We start from the raw sequence: 20,094 nt of genomic DNA, 5'->3' as shown, positions 1-20,094 counted from the left end.
AGACAATGAGACTGCAGGCAGTGTAGCTTAGGCCTCTTTCTGCATGGTGCTGCTGTAGGTGAGATGTACGCACCTCTGTGGCTATAGCATAGAGAATGGGGGACAAGGGCTGCCCTGTCGTATGTCTCTGCTAATGGGGAACAGGACAGTGATCACACCGTTGATTCGCAGCTGAGCAATCGGCTCTTTGTAGAGTAGTTGAATCTACTGGAGAAAGACTGGGTTGAAACCAATCCTCCTCAGCATGTTTAATAGGTACGGCTGTTCCACACAGTCAAAAGCTTTCAGTGCGTCTATAAAGATTGCCATCGCCTCGAGCAGTGGGTTTAGAGAGTGGAGAAATGCAAATCACTTCCAGGTATAGTGATGGCAGGGCTTATGACATAGTGAGAACGGCAATAAATGATGAATAGCAGCAACAGCAGGGCTCTGGAAATCTCCTATTAAATAAAGCAGAGTAGGGATTTCTAGCATGAGATGATCCTTGTCCACCAGTTAACTGACAAGCAGAAATTTGGGAATGAGGCTGCAGCCCAGAAAGATCAATAAGATGTTGGTTGGTTGGCGATGAAATTAATGACCAGAATGTCCACAGTTATTCTGGATGGCCATCTTAGCTTGGATTTAACCACATTCTGATGGTCTGTGCTATTCATTGAGGCCTTTTCCACCTCTGAGTACCAATGGGGAGGAGGAGGTGTGGGTGTGAAAGAGGAAAAAGATGGTGGATAGAGATATGAGGAGAGACTGGTTGAGGGAGCAAGGGGGTGAGGGGGAGGATGAGGACAGTGAAAGGCAGAAAGGGGTGAGGGACATAGGTCAGTACTCCTGAGGAAAATGGAGAAGACAGAACACACTATTTAGGTTTCAGTGTGAGGTTTCTGTACAGTCAGTAATTCTATACAAATCATAATCATCCCTTTCCAGTCCTTCAGCTCTGCCACAGACGTAATGGATGTGGCCCTACTATAAACATGTGACTCGTGTTCACGCAATGTTTCTCTTACCGTATGGCTGCCTGAGACCATGGTAGACTGTCAGACCATAAGGCCTCATTGGGGACTGGAAAACCACCTGTGGACTTGTTTCATTGAACTTATTGGACCTCATTACGGCAAGTCTTGTCCAATCAGTGAAATAAACGTTGTGTTCGAATAGGCTGATTGCGAAAGGATGCGGGATCAACGAACCTCCATGAAGAACCGTTTTTCTGCAAAACAAAAGAAGTTTCAATTTTTCACCTTAAAATTCCCAATTTCCTGCCATTCCATGCCATTCAGTATTCCACACGTATTATGATAATGTTTTTTGTTTAGAGCACATGCGTCTAAATTCTTCTGATGTGGTAGCGCTCTGCTTAACATAGCTTTCTGTTGATAAACTCAATGGGCCCAACTAACAAAGGTAACTTATGGGGAGTAAATTTATGAGTGCGCAGTCTCTGCACCAGGGTCGTAGTTTCCAAACTCAGGGCAGAATCTCCACTCTGCACTCTCTGCAGTGCGAAGATTCTGCCCCGTGTGTGGACGCTACGCACTCGTAACTTTACTACACGTCAGTGAGCTTTGTGAATGGGGCGCAGGGCCGTCTTTAGGGCAGTGCGTCTGGTGCAGCCGCACTGGGCGCTGACCTGTGGAGGGGGCGCTGCGACCTCAGGGGGTGCTGTGCTTGGCAATATCTTATGATAGGAAATATGAGGGGCACTTTTGCAGATGATAGTGAGAGAATCCAAGGAGGCGGTCATGGGACGTGGGGGCCTCAAAAGTGATTGTCGCACTGGGCGCCACCAGCGATAAAGCCAGCCCTGATGGGGCGCAATAGCACTCACCATACAACACCAATTTTCAAATTCTTCATTCCTTTACAAAAAAACACTAAGACCATTGAGCTATATTCACAAAAGTAAATTGGGTCATTAAAGTAAGTGTACAAATAAATTCCCATTTTTAAGCCTGCCAGGAATCCACAAAGGGATTCCTGCTGGCCATAAATCCATTTACTACTGTGGATTTCACTGCAACGAGTGCAGAAAAATTTACAGCAGTAAATCGCTCTCGAGGCGGGAAAAGACATTCGAAGTTGTGGTTTGCCGTGGAGCTCTTTTTCCAGGACGCTTCTTATGAAGCAGCAGCTGAGCTTTCCAAGCCCCATTTCATTCATTGCCAAACTCCTATTCGACCCCTCAGCCGGGAAATTGACACAGATTTAGTGTAAGGTGGGTCTATAGACTGGGTACCCACCTTATAGGTTTAAATGACGACATTCCCTGGAATACAGTAATCAAGTGAATCAGAGTCTTATGATATCAGAGTCTTGTAATTTCAGATGCAATAATGACATTATGAACACCCCTTGATCCCACATGAGCAGGTCGCGCCAATTCCAAAGTCCTTCACGACCTCTCATCATTATTAAAATCTGGGACATTCATTCATTTCTTTGCCTCTATGTAGACAACTTGGCGCAAGAACCATCGCGGTAAAACGCGTATGTTTCTATTATTCCGGTTACCCAGGCAACTGAAAGACGCTTTCCCTCTCACGAGGAGGGCCAACCCCATCATAACAACGCCCCTCTGAATCAGCAGTTCTGTTAGCCTGTGAGTTTACCGTCACCTTAGCCAATAGAACGCTCCCGCGTAGCGACGCCTCCGTGACGTTCAACGACGTCAATTGGCCACGCCCACCCGGAAGCATTTGCTGCCTCGCTACCCTGCATTTAAAACAACGAACCGAACCCGCTCAATCATCTTCGGGGTCCGGTTCGAGGGCGACGTAGGTACACTACGGGTGCCGAGCGTCGAGGGCGTAAGTAGGAGCAATTTGCCTGCAACAAGCTAAGTATTGATCGCGCCCGCTTGCCAAAAGGGGTTGTCATAATTCTGATGCCGGTTTTGTTTTTCTTGTGTTATGCCATGATATAGGGTGTGCCGAATACGCTCCCACCCCCCTCCTGAGACCCATGGTGTTTATTCCCAACACCTTAAAAGTGAGACAATTTTAACTTGATCACTATCTGTATATATCTTTTAATTTGATCGCTAAGCTGACGATCTTCCAAGAAGATTTTCACCTGTTTTATCCCTTAGTCACTACTAGCCTGTACCACAAATAGTACACCACACCTCTCCTAGCTCTTGCGAACCCATGGCTACCAGGCGGTGTTAAACATAGCGCTATTTTTCCACAGCTAGAGTGTCTTTCACTTTTGGAGCACCATTTTCACCACAAGACTGATGACAACAAGGAGTAATTCTAAATGTTTGTCTTGTTTTATCTATGTGTCTCTGTCCCTTTATCCTTCAGGTGCAGAAACGATCAGTAGAAGCCTCCTAAACCAGGAGTAATTAGGAATTAATCAATTATTCCTAATTTTTTTGCACTTTTTTCACCCACCTTTTTTATAATTTTCACATCTCACGTCCCTAGGTAAGGGTGGGCCTTAGAGTGCCCATACCGCCAGGGTTTATCACACCCAGTCCTGACGAATTGCCGGGTAAATTAACACCGTTTCGATGGCAAGAAACATGTTGACTACTCTCTAGGATCCCACCACTCAATTAAAAGTGGACTGGATCCTCACATATATTTTATACTTTTTGTCTTTAGTGATCATTTAATAAAATTACTTCAGATACACTACTGACAATTTTAAAATACCCTCATCACTCACTATATGTTCGTTTCCACTCAACACGCCCTAAACTCATCAGTAATCCTGGCGTTGCAGCACACCAAAGAGACATTCGGTCTCTTTGGTGGGGCCCGATGATGAAGCATGTCATCACTAGGTGGTGAGTGAGGGCCTTCCTAAACATCCTAGTGTGGTTGTTATTGTGCTCCCAGAATGGCTTATCCTCCTCCCAGACACTCTTCTTTTGTTTATTGATATTTGACCGGGGAACAAGAGTGTCATATACTCTCCCTACCTCTCTCCTTGATATTCATTCACAGATTTAGTGTATTCGACCCAGCAGCAGCGCCCCCTCCTGGACCGAGGGCGGAACGGGTCAATCAAAGACTGGCATGGGATGAAGGGAAAGGTTGGCTCCACAGGGAAAAATATTTTTCCAGCAGAGAAAAAGGAAGTGGATTTGCACAGGAGGCTCCGCTCGCCCTCTGTGACGTTCTACGTTGTGGAGTTTTCTGCTCAGTGAGAACAGGAAGGTTTACAAAAAGTCACGTGATATTTCCCAAAGTATACCTGGTGCAGCGATCCAGGTGTACTTTGGAATACCAACAAGTTGTAAATCTGTGCTTGTTTCTAGGTGAATATATATGAGGGCTTTTTGGTAAATACAACCCAGTGTTTGCAGAAGGTAAAGAGAGTCTACAGAAACCAAAAAATATAAATAACACAAGGCATTCTGCCACTCCACTGTACTTTTGTAGACAATACTTTTATTGAAAGTGTTTCTGTAATTGAAAGGGATTAGCATGTGCCAAAGCGTATGGCCTAATTCGACTAGACAGTGGTACTGTGCCAAGGATCTAAACTAAAAGGAAGTGCCTTTTCTGCTGCCAATGTAATAAAAAAGATTTGCCATATGTCAATTTTATTGTTTCTTCTCTTGTTTAGGTTGGCACAATTTAATGTTGGCCCAGGATTGCACTGTTCACTAGTATGTTCTGTTGTTTTCTTTTCATTTTTTCATACGTTCCTCCGCAGCATCTTGGCTTTTTATCACAGAGGCAAGTCAACACAATACTGCTATCCCGGTAGAGCTGCTGAAAAAAACATTTTTAGAAGCTACCCCATTTCTTTAAAATTTCTGTAAGTAGAATACAACTGAGCTCACTACTCTTCGAATCCCACCATAAAAACGCAAAGTTGTAAAATCAAAATGGCCTCCTTGTTCTGATCTTGATATGCAACAGCCTCGCAGGCGGATCTAACACACTAATAGTGATATTCAATGAAATTGACATGAGCACCCATGGTTAGGGACTGCAACCATTGTCAGCTGCCAGTGCTTGATCCTACCTTTGAAGGCCGTCATAGGTTGCAGTCTCAATGTAGTCATATCGATTATCCGCCCAGTAAACCCTCTTGGCCACAATGTCCAGAGTTATCCCAGCCGGCCATCCTAGCTTGGTTTTAATCAAATCTTGGCGGTTCGTGCCATCCATGAAAGCCCTTTCCAACTTCGGCTCTCCAGAAACCCGGTCCAAAGCAGAGAAAAATAAATACCTGCAGAATGAAGGAATAACATAGACATGTTTCTACTACTTTTTACACATAATTATTTGCATATTAAAAAGAAAAACATTTGGGATTTTTTGGTTTGCATGACATAAAACTGAAATTGTTCAACGTTGCATAGTTAACCAAAACGAACTGCGGCTAATTTTTTCTATTCAAAGTGAAGTTGCTTTTTAACAGCCTTTTAACAATTAACAATTGTACTGTTTCGAATTCAGAAGCCAAAAGAGTGACTATCTAAACAAAAATGTAAGATTTCATGCCATAGTCCAATTTGATCCAAATAATTTACAAAGTGTATGTTGACTTGACTTAAAGCAACAACCTAACTCCTTTCCTTTTGAGGAATTTATATGAATTCTGAGTTTCCAATTCCTGTCTCATTGCCTTGCATGTCTATTGTTAATATGCCTAGTCCTTCTGATTTATCATAATTGTTCTTGATTCTCTGTTGTTTTGTATAACACCAGGGTACTATGTAACAACAGCTTTGGACCACATTGAGCATGGATTTAACGCTTGGGGGGTCCCAATAGCACTGCCTTATCCACAACCCAGTCCACTATCCACCACAGGGAATCTCCTAACCATTTTTTCAAAAGAAAATTTCCAAAGCTCTCTCCTGATTTTCCACAAAGGTGTGCTGTGTGATGTCCACCATTGCCCACTGAGACATGAGTCTATAGTGAGTGCTAGGGAATATGAATGGAAGTGACATATAAACGCCTAAGCACTACATAGATTAAGTGGCCTGTGTTTCGCATTGCTGCAGCTTTTGATGGTTCCACTCTAAAGACAATTTTAAGGGCCAGTGAGCCACTTCAACATGTTCTAGGCATTATCCACATGGCGGAAATGAGGTTAACATTTCCCTGCTGAAAAAACTTTGTGTTTCAGAGTCACAGGCAAAAGGGTGGGATAACCAGCTTGCCCGTGGGCAAAATTCGATGAATTTCTTTGTTTTTTTTGTTATCCCACTGTTGAATTCTGCCTCTGTTTTTAATGCTCAACATAAGAGAGGCAAAGAATAAACCATTTTAGTGGCAAATGCGATTGAACTTTGCTAAGCCCCTCCAGGATGATCAAGCCTGTCTTCTGGGTGGAAAATTCCATCGCTCCACCCGGAGTTGGAAGTTCAGCATTGGTAGAATGCGCCCAGATTCCTTTGTGCAGTATGTGTTTGGGAAGTTGTGCTATGACCCAACAACGCATTCATTGTTTAGACGCTGCAGTGTAACAAAGGCTTCAAAAGTTAGAAACATGTCTATACTTGGGTGCCACCTGGCAATAAGCACCACACAACTACACCCAGATAAAAACAAATACAACTGCTAAACCCTGTGTTATAATAAGTTCATATTGTACTTGGTTGGATGTTGAAAATATTTGAGCAGTAAATGTGCTGTGGGCATTTGGTTGTATGAAATTCGTTCTGTATTTTCATCAATGAACATGTTATAGTAGATGTGATTTGGTATCTTAGGAACATAAAGTCAAACTTTTTCATCCTTAAAAGTGCTGCTGGACTTGCATTTTTCTGCATTAATAAAAGAAGTTCATAAGCGGATTACTAGCATGGAGAGTGGATTGTAAGACATACAAACAGCATAAAGCAACTGAGACGATTGAGTGCAAAGTAGTGAAGGATCCTCTTTATGACATAGATCGAATATTAACTCCCTCCCTGGTGCTGCGAACGACCGTTGGCTGTCGCAGTGCCGCCCACCCTTTAGAACTCCCGCACCGCTGCGGAATTGCCGCTGCGGTTAAGGCATTAAAGTAATTAGACTGTATTGTACATCCAGTCACATAAAGAGACTCCTGAGACAAATAAGATGAAAAATCAACCTTAAAAAAAAGTTCAGATGTCCAAAGCACTAAAAGCAGTGAAGAATTGGGGAAAAGGTGTGAACAAAACCAATCTGACTGTGACAGCAGACGGGATGGGAAAAAGGAATTCAACACTGGAATGACGACACAGGAGGTGATTCTCCACTGAACTTATGGCCTGATTACAAGTTTGGCAGTGTGAGAGTGGACTGCCATGCCAGTGCCCCGCTCCCACACCACCAAACTTTTCAGCCCACTTGATTAGAAGGTTTTTCCTGGTCTGGCGGGTGTTGCTTTGGCAGTCCCAGACAGAGAGCCTTGGAAAGGCCCCGCAAGGGTAATGCCAAAGCAAGTTACTGCACGGCATGGACTGTGAAGTTCATGCTGTGCGGGAACTGGGGGTGCATATGTTGTGCCCCCATACATCCCAACACTGGCCCTGAAGCGCCCCCTTAGTTTCCGCACCACCACCCTTTTCAGGGCGGGCTCACCGCCATGAAAAGGGTTGATGTGAGGAAACTCGTAATATACTTGGCTGTGCTGCAGTGGCACTGCCAGCATACTGCACTCTCACACTGCTGCAACACCACCTAGAAATCATGGATCCTCTGCGGTTGCAGAGGTCCTTTGGCGGTCCGACCGACAAACACGTTATAGGGCGGCCTGCTACATCAGGCCATCGGACCACAGTAGTCATAATCAGGCACTTAGGTTTAAAGGAGGTGGATTTCAGAACCTAGGTACAAGGTAGTGCAGGGAGCAACCTCTTGTGTGAGCTTTCCTAAAGTGTGGTCTGCTTAGCCTTTCTACAGTTTCAGTCGGCAAAGACCAGACTGTTGTGTACTGTTCGACAGATCAGAGATTTTCAGATGAAAAAAAGCTCTGATGTCTGTCCGAGACATTTAAGCTGCACCCTTTGCCGCACCACCAGTCATTTTGCAGTTCTCTCAAGGTCTCTCGGTTCAGGATCGAATTTGTGGAAACCTTTACCAACACTGGCTGCAACATTTTGTGTTCGTTGGAGAGTGCAAGAAAATAGGCAGGTAGGCCTAAGTATAAGTCGTTACTGTAGTCATTTCTAGACAGTACACAGAGACTATGGAATGGAAAGTAATTTTCTGCAGATGAAAAGCATTGAAACAAGACCTAAGAATAGACTTAACCTACAATTTTCGTGAGACAACCTAGATTAAGAGCACTAGCCAGAGTCGGACCGGCCTTTAGGGCAATCAGGCAGTGCATGGGCCGTTTTTTTAGGAGTTTGTAGGTCTCTTTTACGGGTAGGTGGCCTGGTTTTTACTGTTGATTTCCCTGACATTAACGCAAACTGTGTTTGCAGCAAACACAACTGCATGCAGTCTCCAACACCTTGCAAAATACCATGAAGGCGTGTCTTTGCAAGTTCAAAACTGGCCTGATTTGCAAACGTAGGCCACTTTTTTAGCTATGTGATTCACTAATCGAGTCCACTTTTATTTTGGTGCCTGGGCCTATTTTGTTGTCCTAGTCCGACCCTGGACCTAGTCCTTTGGGCCGGCAGTGGAGGGAACCCCATGATGGACGGCCACAAAGTACGGTCCTTGTGCCCCAGGTGATATGATAACATTTTACTCCAGCATGATTTGAGCGGGTGTACTGACCTCGAACACGTATAATGATGTGAAGGAATGAATGATGCACGGAACTTACAGGACACATACATTCAATATAGGTTTATAGCGGTTTAGATCTAATTGAGAACAAATGATGTGACAGGAATGGCAACACTGACAAGACAAGAGAGAGAAGTTCAAGTGGAGGAAGACTGGTGACTGGCCACAAAGTGCCTAACTGTAAATTAAGGCACAGGGAAGTGCATCCAAATAAGCTGAATTCAATGCATCACATTAACGAAGGTAACTGCTGCCAGCAAGGAACTCTAATACCAGATGAGAATGAATAAAGTAGCTAGACCAGGGCCGGACTGGCCGTAGCCGGCACCGGGCATTTTCTTGGTGGGCTGGAAGGGTGGGGGCTGTTTTTGGAGTGGTGGGGGACGTTTTTGTTACTGGGGGCCAGTTTTGCAACAGTGCTGCAATATCGCCCCCCAGCAAAAAAAGCAGCAGTAGTGCTTCTCACTAGCACGTCCCACGCTCCGGGGTCGGTCCAATTGATTTGCAGGGCTAGTTTCTGTTCCCAGTCCGGTCCTGAGCTAGACAACTGCCTCATATGAGCTCCCTCTCACCCACATCTAGCGTTCATGCTCTTTACCATGTATGTCATGACTGAACTGTTTCATTCAGAATGATTTTAGCCTAACTGCTAGAAATGATTAAGACTACACACTGCCCTCCCTGCCTTTATATTTCCATGCCACCTTCTCCTAACTAAGGGCTAGGTGTATCAAAGGGTTTTACCCATTCTGTGTCTACAGGAAAATGTGTAAGTACATAAGGCCCAAAATCTCGAATGAATGCATTCGGTTGAACTGTTGGCTACCATCGGGTCACCACTCAGTACCAACATCAAAAATGTTCCCACATATTTCAGTTGCAAAACTGCTAACTCTGTCATGGGTAGCTCCTGCCTACCCCTGGGCGGGTAAATATGTGTTCCTGGCCATACAGAGTAGAATCCTGATCTCTGTTCCATACCCAATGTGCTTACTGCTGAACTGTTTGAATGCACCGACCTCCCTTCTGCCCTACTGTACACAATAGACAGTAACACTGATGGCTTCATTGCCAGTTCTCTTGTTGACTGCTCCTTCCATCTATCCCCCACATTCTCTTGAATGCCTGTGGCTTACCTGCCAGCTTTTGACCATTAGGTTGTGTACTCCACTCTTACTTCCTCCCCACCCTGATGGCTAAATGATCAGCTCCTCCACTTCCTCTCTTCTGCATTCCCATTTCATGGCTCCTATACTCATCTTCATAGTACACTGAGTATACTCATGGTTTAACTGCTGGCATCTGCCCACCACCAATATCCTCACTTGCACACCTTACCCACATATATCAACAGTGCAATAAAATCACTATGGTGGTGTCTGGACATAATCATAAACAGACAGATGCGTAACCGGAATGGACAGACAGACATACAGATAGACAGACAGACATACGGATAGACAGACAGACATACAGGTAGACAGACAGACATATGGACAGACAGACAGACAGACAGAAGGCGTAGATAGATAGATAGATAGATAGATAGATAGATAGATAGATAGATAGATAGATAGATAGATAGATAGATAGATAGATAGATAGATAGATAGATAGATAGATAGATAGATAGATAGACAGACAGACAGAAGGCGATAGATAGATAGATAGATAGATAGATAGATAGATAGATAGATAGATAGATAGATAGATAGATAGATAGATAGATAGATAGATAGATAGATAGATAGATGGACAGACAGACAGAGAGAAGGTGATAGATAGATAGATAGATAGATAGATAGATAGATAGATAGATAGATAGATAGATAGATAGATAGATAGATAGATAGATAGATAGATAGATAGATAGATAGATAGATAGATAGATAGATAGATAGAGTGAGGGCGTTAGATTGATAGATAGATAGATAGATAGATAGATAGATAGATAGATAGATAGATAGATAGATAGATAGATAGATAGATAGATAGATAGATAGACAGACAGACAGACAGACAGACAGATAGAGTGAGTGAATCTAATAGCACATTCATTGACATTCCCTTATAGGATGAGTGGGCCTCAGTCTCAGAGTTACTTACCCAACTGTTGGATCCAGTGCTATCCCTCTGGGAAAACCCAAGTTTTCGGTAATGAGGGTCAAACGGTTGCTTCCATCTAAATTTGCCACATCTATTCTGCTCACACTGGTCTCCACTACATAGAGCTTGTTACTGATCCAGTCCACTGCTAGGTTCTCTGGGTTTTCAACTGAAACACTTAACACCTCACGAACATCAGATCCACTGATGTCAGCAGACAAAACCTAGCAGGTAAAGTAGAAATATTAACAGCAAATCAAATGGCAAAGAAATGCAGGCTTTTTGGTTAGAACACTATAGGAAGATTAGAATTGATCTGTGGAATAAATATTTCTAGTATACGCATATGCCTGTCTGTGTGTTTACATCGCATGATTAAAATATTTTACTTCCCAAATAGCAATAGTTTAAACACCTATTATTTCCTGTGAACCACAATTTTTCAACCAATGAGAAACAGAATAGCACATAAAACCACACTATAAAAATTAAAGGATATAGCAGGTAATATTTTGCTATGGTGGGTGAAGCAACAGAAAGGAAGTTGTGATCGTAGATGAAGGGTAGAGCTTCTTAATAGGGTGCATGGAGATCCTGTGTTCTCAGCCCCACTATAAGGTTTACCATTTCATGGAACATTTCAGTCGGTGGATTGGGTAATGGCGCTCCTGGGATATACGCAGTGGGTGTATACTAGTGTGTAATTAGGATTGCGGTGCATAAGTGTGGGGAGCGCCACCCTCCTCTCCAATGTGTGGATACCCACTGATAAACTAAAACAACAATCCCTTGCACATGCCAACAGTGTATATTATGTATCATTAACAGTAATAAAAACACTCTTGTTCCTCATTTGAAACAGTCACTTCAGTTTAATCTTGAAATCCTTAGCCAACTCGTGTTTAGCCGCGCTTAATGGTTGTGCACAGCAACTTCTTCAGGGCTATAATCTCTTTATATGGACCTTTATTCCGATTGTATTTCCGACCCGGAATGGGTTCTAGAGCTTCAGTGATAATTACACAGTAAAATGCATTAGGGTATACTGTGTCCAAAATGTAGTGTATTCCAGAAGCCTTTGCTTAAGTATGGATCTTGTGTGTATGAGGTGTGGTGGACACGCCGGAAGCAGCCCTGCTACAAAACAGAGGGCTTGCGTTTACGCCAGCAAAGACTTGATTGCTGGCACAAGGGACTTACTTAGCCTCCAAGAATGGTTTTACTACACCACACCGTCGTTCTTCTTGATGGATTAATGATTCATACACACAAGATCCATACTTAAGTAAAGACTTCTGGAATACACTACATTTTGGACACACTATACCCTGATGCCTTTTACTGTGTAATTATCACTAGAGCTCTAGAACCCATTCCGGGTCGGAAATACAACTAGAATTAAGGGTCCATACGAAGAGATTATCGCCCTGAAGAAGTCCCAGCGCACAACCATTAGGTGCGACGAAACACGTGTTGGCTAAGGATTTCAAGATTAAACTAAAGTGACTGTTTCAACAGAGGAAGAAGAGTGTTTTTTGTTACTGTTAATGATATATAAAATACAATGTTGACATGTGCAAGGGATTGTTGTTTTAGTTTACCATTTCATTCCTTGGAGTTTAGAGGAACCCAAGGACTCTTGTCTGGATTTGATCCTCTGGAGGCAATTTAGTTCCACTCAGACCTCAAAACATATTGTGCTGATGACGTCCAACCAGAATGTTACCCTTCCACCACCCATGCACTTCCCCCCCCCCCCCCCCCCCAAAGCATTCTCATGCAGCAGAAACTCATGATGCACAGTGCTGCAGAAGTGCCCAAATAAATGTAAAAAAATAATGATCTGAACCATGGATAAATGACTAAATGTATAGAGTCATAATTTGGAAGCAACGCCCATGAGGAATACATGTTGATGATCGTCAGACAACAGAGATGAGATTGCCTTCTTTGAGGAGTAGGGTGTGCGTGATGTGGTAATGATTAGAACCTGCAGACTAATGAACAAAAACACTCTTAGTACTAAATGAACAGTCTACACCACCGTAATTGGGATGTACGTTGTTACCACGTGATGTATTACATCGTGGTACTTTACAACGCGTCTTTTACAACGCAAGTCGTTACCACGACTTGCGCTGTAGGGGTGCTGGACTTAGGAATAGTTAAATTTACTATTCCAACACCAGCCTACGTACAGTAGGGAAGGTGTTGGGATAGTAAATCTACTATTCCTTAGCCTAGAGCGCCCTCCAGCGGAAGTCCTGGTTACAACTTGCGTTGTAAAAGATGCGTCGTAACTGCACTGCGGGGTAACATCTGCATTGTAAAGGATGTTCCCCCAGTAATTGAGAAGGTTGGTTTCAGTCAGTGCTTAATTTCTAAATAAATAAGTGCCAGGGCCCTTGTCAGGAGGGCACTGCAGCTTGCATCACCCATAGCTTTCGCAATTGTTGCCAATTACAGTACCAACATAACTTACCATCGCACTCCTACAAATGACTAATACCTGCCGTCCAAGCGATTCTTACAGCTTTGGGTGGTAGGTATTAGTCATTCTAATGTATATTGAATTGTTAAACATGTGTTGCTGTGCTCACCACAAAACTAAACAAACGGGGCCACCATGTGGCAGACTGTTATAAGTACTTATACTGATAATAAAGTGCCGGTGCTGGGCACTGTAAATCACCGGCTCAAATTAGGCACTGATGCTCAGTAATGTTCTTACTTTTCTTGGTAATGTTGTAATTCCATACACAGAAACAGATAGGGCACCGGAGCGAGATACAGTCCTGGGAGAACAGAGGGGTAAATGACTCAACCTGTGTGAATGGGCAACTTAACGGTGATGCCACTCCGGTTGGAGCAGCACCGCGTAGAAAAAGTGAAGTGAATGTGGTGGGTTTACTCCGAGAGGTCAACCTAATCTGTTACTGTACCTGGTCTCCAATCATTTTGTCCAAAACAGCCATAAAAGGAACAAACCTACTAAGCTGCGTGTGTTGTATTAACCACAAATGGTTAAAGAGCAACTGCTGGCACTTAGTCATTCCTTTCATCATGTAATATGGTGAAAAGATGGTCAAGAGGCCAGTCATGCGGTGCCCTCAATTGGAATGCAAAAATCCCCTACTGCACCTGATTAGGGTAGACCCTGTCTATTGGCTCACAATGATGCCCCTCACTCTCTCTCTCCTATGGTCTGGAAAAAAATAGGCCTGGTTATAGATGCAATGCCATGCCTGCCTGGGGGACCAGTTAGAAACAGTTTCTTGTGACAACTTCACACGAATAATTGATATGCTGCCTTTGCAGTGTAATATATGCTATTTTGAGCCCATTTCATCCTCATTTTAGGGAAACTTTGAATTTAAATGTGAAATAATGTCATGCAGTTTCTATAAGGAAATAGTTGGCCAATCGGAGAGCACTTATATTTACCCATTGGAGGAAAATGTAAGCTTAATGTTGCTTAGATGAAAGTCAATTAGGGACAGCTGCTTCTCCTGACTTGTCCTTTGGTACCTCTGGCTGGCCCTGTCCTCAGAGGTCTTAAAATGAGTGAAAAGAACCCTACTAACTTTCTGTAACTTGCACCTATTGCCCTTCACCTACCCCTGAATAGCAACCAGAAGACTGCAGAAACAGTGTAATTTTCATGTAAAGGCAACTTTTTGAGATGCAATGACAATTTCACATTGATGTCATCTTACTGGCTTTATGGATGGATTACCTAAGCACTTCTAGTGACATTTTATCACTCTTTTTTCATCAATCTACTGAGCTAAAATTAAACCCCCAAAGCCCTCAGATAGAAGCCCTACGACAAACATAATGGTCCAGAAGTGTAAAAACATATATCTATATATATATATATATATATATATATATATATATATATATATATATATATATATATATATATATATTATAACAAGGAAAGTCATGAAATCAACCATTTTCTATCCTCTTGTAGGATCTGAACCAAAGTGAAGAAATACTTCTGCGGCCCTGTGCTGCTCTATGCTGTATTCAGCCGCTCGTGAACAGGATTTGCATCAGAAATTGCAACTAAGGCCCTCATTATAAGTGGACAAGTATTTGGGCCGATATTTATGGCACTGATATATGTCGACTCCGCAGAGTTGGAATTCGTGTGGGATAAATTACCATCGAATTCAGAGTTTTTGGGTAGTAATGCAGCTTTTTATTTTTATTGCACCAAAATTTGCATGCACCGGTAAAAAACAGGCATTTCTCCCCACATAAATATCTGCAGGTTTGACAACTATATTTATCGCAAAACTCATAATTGCTATATGTGGGTTAACATTAGTTAGCACATACAACAATTAACCGTGCCCCGCATACTGAGGGCCCAAATGTTCTCTGCTTCATTGTTCCCCTTCCAGTGCCCTTATTTATGAGGCCTTGCGTCAGTTTTGCGCCGCCGGTGCGTCACTTTTTGTGACGCACCAGCGGCGTACAAAATGCGCCTTGTTGCGCCATATTTAAAAAGTGACGCATCTAGGAAGATGCGTCACTTTTTAAACCCCTGCGCCACATTATACCTGCGTCAGGTATAATGTATGCAGAGGGGGCGTTCCCCCGCAAAAAGCCTCGTAATAGTGACGCAGTGATATCTAATCTAATTACTTTTAGGATGCTGTTGCGTCAAAATCTTGCGCCTGCCTCACAGCAGGCGTAAGACTGACGCAAGCCCTTTCACATGGGGCTTTCCCCATGTGAAAGGACGCATTGCTGGAGTTGCGTCACTTTTGTGACACACTCCAGCAATGCGTCACTTTTGCGCTTACAGATGCGTCAGAAATACTGACGTATCTGTAAGTCCTTGCGACATGATGCGTCATACATTAAATATGACGCATCATTGGTGTCGCAAGGAGTGCGCAGTGAAAAGTGACGCATCGCTGTTTTCACGCAGCGATGCGTCACTTTTCATAAATGAGGCCCCAGGTGACTAAAAGTGTCCAAGGGAATACATATGCGGACACTTATTTTGCTATCGGGATTACAACCACGACACTTTTATTTATCTGAGTTGGTTATTAAATGTCGGTCATGTTTTGATATAAACAACACTTTAAAGATACAGCATTTCACCAATTGATTTTTTGAAAATTCTTGAAGAGGCAGGCGTCTTGCTCCTGCAATACATTGGATATTGTATTTTTGAATTTATCTCGTGAGGCACAGCATAAAAAAAACATTAATATATATATTTAAAAACGCAGAAACGTGAGGTATGAGTGTAGAAACATATTCCACACTGCTTGAAGGAAGTACTTAGTCTTTGGAAAATCTAACCATTTTGTTTCTTAGAAAAAAAAACAGTGAAACCAAAGAGCTTCTCTCTCTGAACAATGCTGACAATATTTGTTATCCATGGCCCAATTACCATCCCATTACGCTCATGCTGGAGAAATCAGATTGTTATCATCCAGAATGGTAAGGCAGCCTTCACAACTGAAAAGGTCAGGTTTCAAAAAATTGCTGACAAAAATCCGACTTGTTTGGAAAGAATGCCTACTATTCGCGTGATTAGGAATGTGGACGCCGTTGAAGGTAAAATTAAAAGTAGCTTACCACAGAATCCTATAAAAGCATGCTTTGTTTAAAGTATCCTCTGTAACAGTACAATCCGGTGTTTTGAAGCTATTTTTTTGTGGAAAGACAGGAAACTTCCCTCTGGGAGAGGTGTGGTGCAGCGGCCAGGGCGGCTGACATGGGAGCACAGGGCTCACGGTTCAAACGCTGGCGGCAGCTCATCCCAGCACCATGTGACTCTGGGCAATTGCTCGCTTAATCTTCCTGACTGCCCTAGTGCCCTGAGACCCTTAGGGGTGATTAGTTTGCGCTTTACAAATACCGGGTTTATTATTGTCTACTCAACTCAAAAATATGGCCATCACTGAACACATCATGCTACCTGGGACTTACATTCACAAAAATCCATTTTACTTGAAGCTTTCTCCTACCTTGTTTTGCACTGTGTCTGACCAGAAGATTCTGCGAAGCTGGTAATGAAAGTCCACACCAATGGCCACCCCTCGGTTGCGGGATTGCACCAGTGTGCGGAGGTTTCTCCCATGCACATCCCCAATCAGCAAATCCCGGCCGTTGGAGAAGATTATCGATGGCGCGCCAGCTGAAAAAACACATCAGGGTTGTCAGTGCTATCTCAAAACGGAAGTATACCGGAAGCTCCTGAAGATAAGCTAACTATCGCTCAGATTTACAAATAATGGTGGTGCAATATTGAAATGTGCAGGATAAGTGTGGAACTAGGATGTGGCTCGGCCCCGCGCCGACTGCCTGATCTCCACAACGCACCATGACCGACAGGCAAGTCAATGGGACACAAGAAGAGCAGCTCATGTCAGAATTAGGATCCAAATCAGAGAATCTACTGGAAAAGGAACATCTAAGATAAATCTACCCCTCTAGGGCTCTTCTTAAAGACATATTTTATGATAGATTATTTCATATTCATTCAATCTTGTAGCAGTAGGAATTTTCCTTGTCCAGCTCCTGATTACTCAATAGGTTAAAAGGAAGATCTACAACTGTTTCCTAAAATCAAGATGGCTCTCGATTTTCCTCAGTGCCTCAAGTTATCTCAATCTAAGGTTTTGCTGCAGTGTATTAAAAGATTTCACCCCTAATCTGACTTTTTTGCTCCTCCGCAAAAAGAATAGAATGTCGTTTACCACTAACAAAAATGTATGTGCTGTTTTATGCAAATCAATATTACATTCCTAGAAAATGGTGTCAACAATATTAAAAAGTTTGAGTTGCGCAAATGCATTTGCCTGTGAGGTCTAAGATGGTCAGCGAATCCATGTGTGCCAAGTTTCAAACCTTCAAGCACTAAATGCATTCATTTGGTTTTTTGCCAATGGAGAATTAACATGAAACCCCCATCACTCTCCAGACCCCAGCAAAAACATTCCTGGAATGCCATGAAAACGGTTTCATTGAGCGTGGATGTCAGGTGTCTGAAAGATCTCTTTGTTTTCTATTCTACAAGGAAAGTGTTAAATGTTTCTAGAGTATACAGCTATTTATGCTGTTCTCAACTTCACTCTTTCTACTTTAACCTTTTAATTTTCTATTTGTTTCTGTCAATATCATATTATATTTGTCACACATATAAAGTATCTTCAAGATCCTATGTTATGGGCAAAGGCTGCTCATATAAAATAAAAAAAACAAGAAACCAACGATGACCTCATATTCAGGCAGACATTTTCTACTATCTCAAAAACTTTATAGTGGGAAAAATACAAAGCGTTTGATTATCAGTGGGTCTTTGCTATGCTCCGAGACAGAATACAATGTACCCACTACATGGATATACTAGGCTGCTAGAATATCAGATTATACCAGTTCACTTGCTATAAAGCGTGCCTCTCTGCTAATGATCACATTGGCTATCAAATAATACTGATTACATTTGATGGCAGACATCAGGTGTGGTACAAGTGACCCAAGGCTAAGTTCTTACATGAGGAGTTGGCACGACAGTGCCTGTGATGCTCCAGCGTGTACCCTTCTACACAGCTGCAGTGGTGGCTGCCCACGCGGTCTTCACATATCTGGTCGCAGACTCCCCACATCTTGCAGTCATCGAAATCTAGGACAAAGGCAGAAGAAATATGGTTATAGTTTTATGCTGCACTTATATTGGGAAAGGAAATATAAAACATTCAGGTATACAACACAAGTGGCCAACTAAGGGTCTGATTTAGACTCCGACGCAAAGCCTGCTGCCCGCAGGGTGGCAGGGGTCATCTCCTTGACCTCCGGCCAGACTATCACCCACCAAATTAGAAGATCAAATCCAGCCCTGGTGTGATCTCTGTGCCTTCAAAACACTGAGCACTTTCCCTAGTCCTCTACCCCCATCTTCCTTACCTTCCTCACATCTGCAAATAAAGAAAAGAACGCTCATTCACCTCAGCTCTTTAGCTTCTAAACACACAACGACCTCCAAAGCTTCAGGTAGCAAGATTCACACAAGTTGTTCATTACATGTCCTAAATCAATTCGCAGGGATACTGCAGTCCCAGAAGCTACACATTGCGACCAGTGGCATAACATAGGCCCCCGCAGCCCCTGTGTTGCAAGGTGTGGGGTCCGTGCTCCAGGGCCCCCCCTCAGCACAGTACCCTGGCCTAAGACCTCTTGATTGAGTCTGGAGGGGGCCGCTCCATTTACCTTGCAGGCCCCCCCCCCTCAAGTTTCGTCACACCACTGATGTGACGGAACCTGCAAAGCTGCTATATGTTTCCATCACTAACCTCCAAAGGCAATTCAGCCAAAATAAACAATCTTCTCCATTTTTTTGTGTACTTGGGCGTGGGACCTTTGTTAGTCATAGGCAAGAACACTTACCATTTAGGATGCGCATTGGGTGGTTTGTTGCCAACTGAGTGACTGTTTATCAAAAAGTCTGTGAAATGCTGGCTCATGTGCAAAGCATAAACCAGTGCTTCCAGTAGTTTCAGCTCACTGACATGCTTCAGATTAATGATGACCCAGTAAAACGACGGAAAAGCACTCCTTTTGTTCCCGAGTAATCCTTCTAGTGGAACTGGTTTCTGACTTATGTTTGTATATCTGTGTCTAATGGTACAAATTAAATTAATTTGGGATTTTTTAACCCCCCCTCACAGCTCATCTTAAAATCACTTTGCAGACCTCCAATTAGAGCCAATCAGTGCTTAATTTGAGTCGGTCGCATTTTTGGGGACCGGCACTGCTTTTACCTCATCAGACGTTGACCGCAAGCAAGAGAGCGAAAAAGCACACAAAGAGTAAAGAAGTCAGAAGAGAAAGACGGAGCAAATGTAACAAAGAGATTAAGCAGGAACCTACACGAGTGAAATAAAGGGGCATGGAGTGTCTGACAGTGGAAGAGACGTGAGGTTGATTCAAGACTACACAGCCTTGGTATTCAGTGCACCGACATTTAATAGTACCGGCTGCAGGTTTCTGAGCAGAGCTTTGGGCACTGGCACCTATAATATTACAAATAAGGCACTAGAACCCATTGAACAAGTAATAAAAAATGCAAACAACCTACAGGCTCCCACCCCTGCTATGCACAAAGATAATCATCTTGACCCCAAAACTGTATCTTTTTGTAGTCCTGGTTTTCCACTCAAAACACGTCATCAAACCAACAATGCCCAATGACCACGCACCTGTAAAATCAAGGGTACCTGCAGGGCATCCTTTTTACCATTAAACCTACTTCTTTCACCAATTGCCCAGT

At 43.1% G+C, this 20,094-nt stretch overlaps 1 protein-coding gene across 1 annotated transcript in view; it reads right to left on the bottom strand.

Annotated features, from left to right (window-relative positions):
- Positions 1-20,094, bottom strand: part of LRP2 (LDL receptor related protein 2) — a 358,266-nt gene that overhangs the window by 248,520 nt on the left and 89,652 nt on the right. Inside the window, exons 10-14 of the mRNA XM_086956556.1 lie at positions 18,322-18,450; positions 16,793-16,962; positions 10,791-11,014; positions 4,984-5,190; positions 1,008-1,210 (exon numbers count right to left, since the gene is read on the bottom strand). Coding sequence (XP_086812682.1) covers positions 1,008-1,210; positions 4,984-5,190; positions 10,791-11,014; positions 16,793-16,962; positions 18,322-18,450 — 933 coding nt within the window. The remainder of the gene's footprint in view (positions 1-1,007; positions 1,211-4,983; positions 5,191-10,790; positions 11,015-16,792; positions 16,963-18,321; positions 18,451-20,094) is intronic.

Source organism: Lissotriton vulgaris, chromosome 2_1 (assembly GCF_964263255.1).
Source record: "Lissotriton vulgaris chromosome 2_1, aLisVul1.2, whole genome shotgun sequence".
In the NCBI taxonomy this organism is placed as follows: domain Eukaryota; kingdom Metazoa; phylum Chordata; class Amphibia; order Caudata; family Salamandridae; genus Lissotriton; species Lissotriton vulgaris.
Note: the sequence above shows the minus strand (reverse complement) of the source record. Positions and strands in the feature narration are given on the sequence as shown.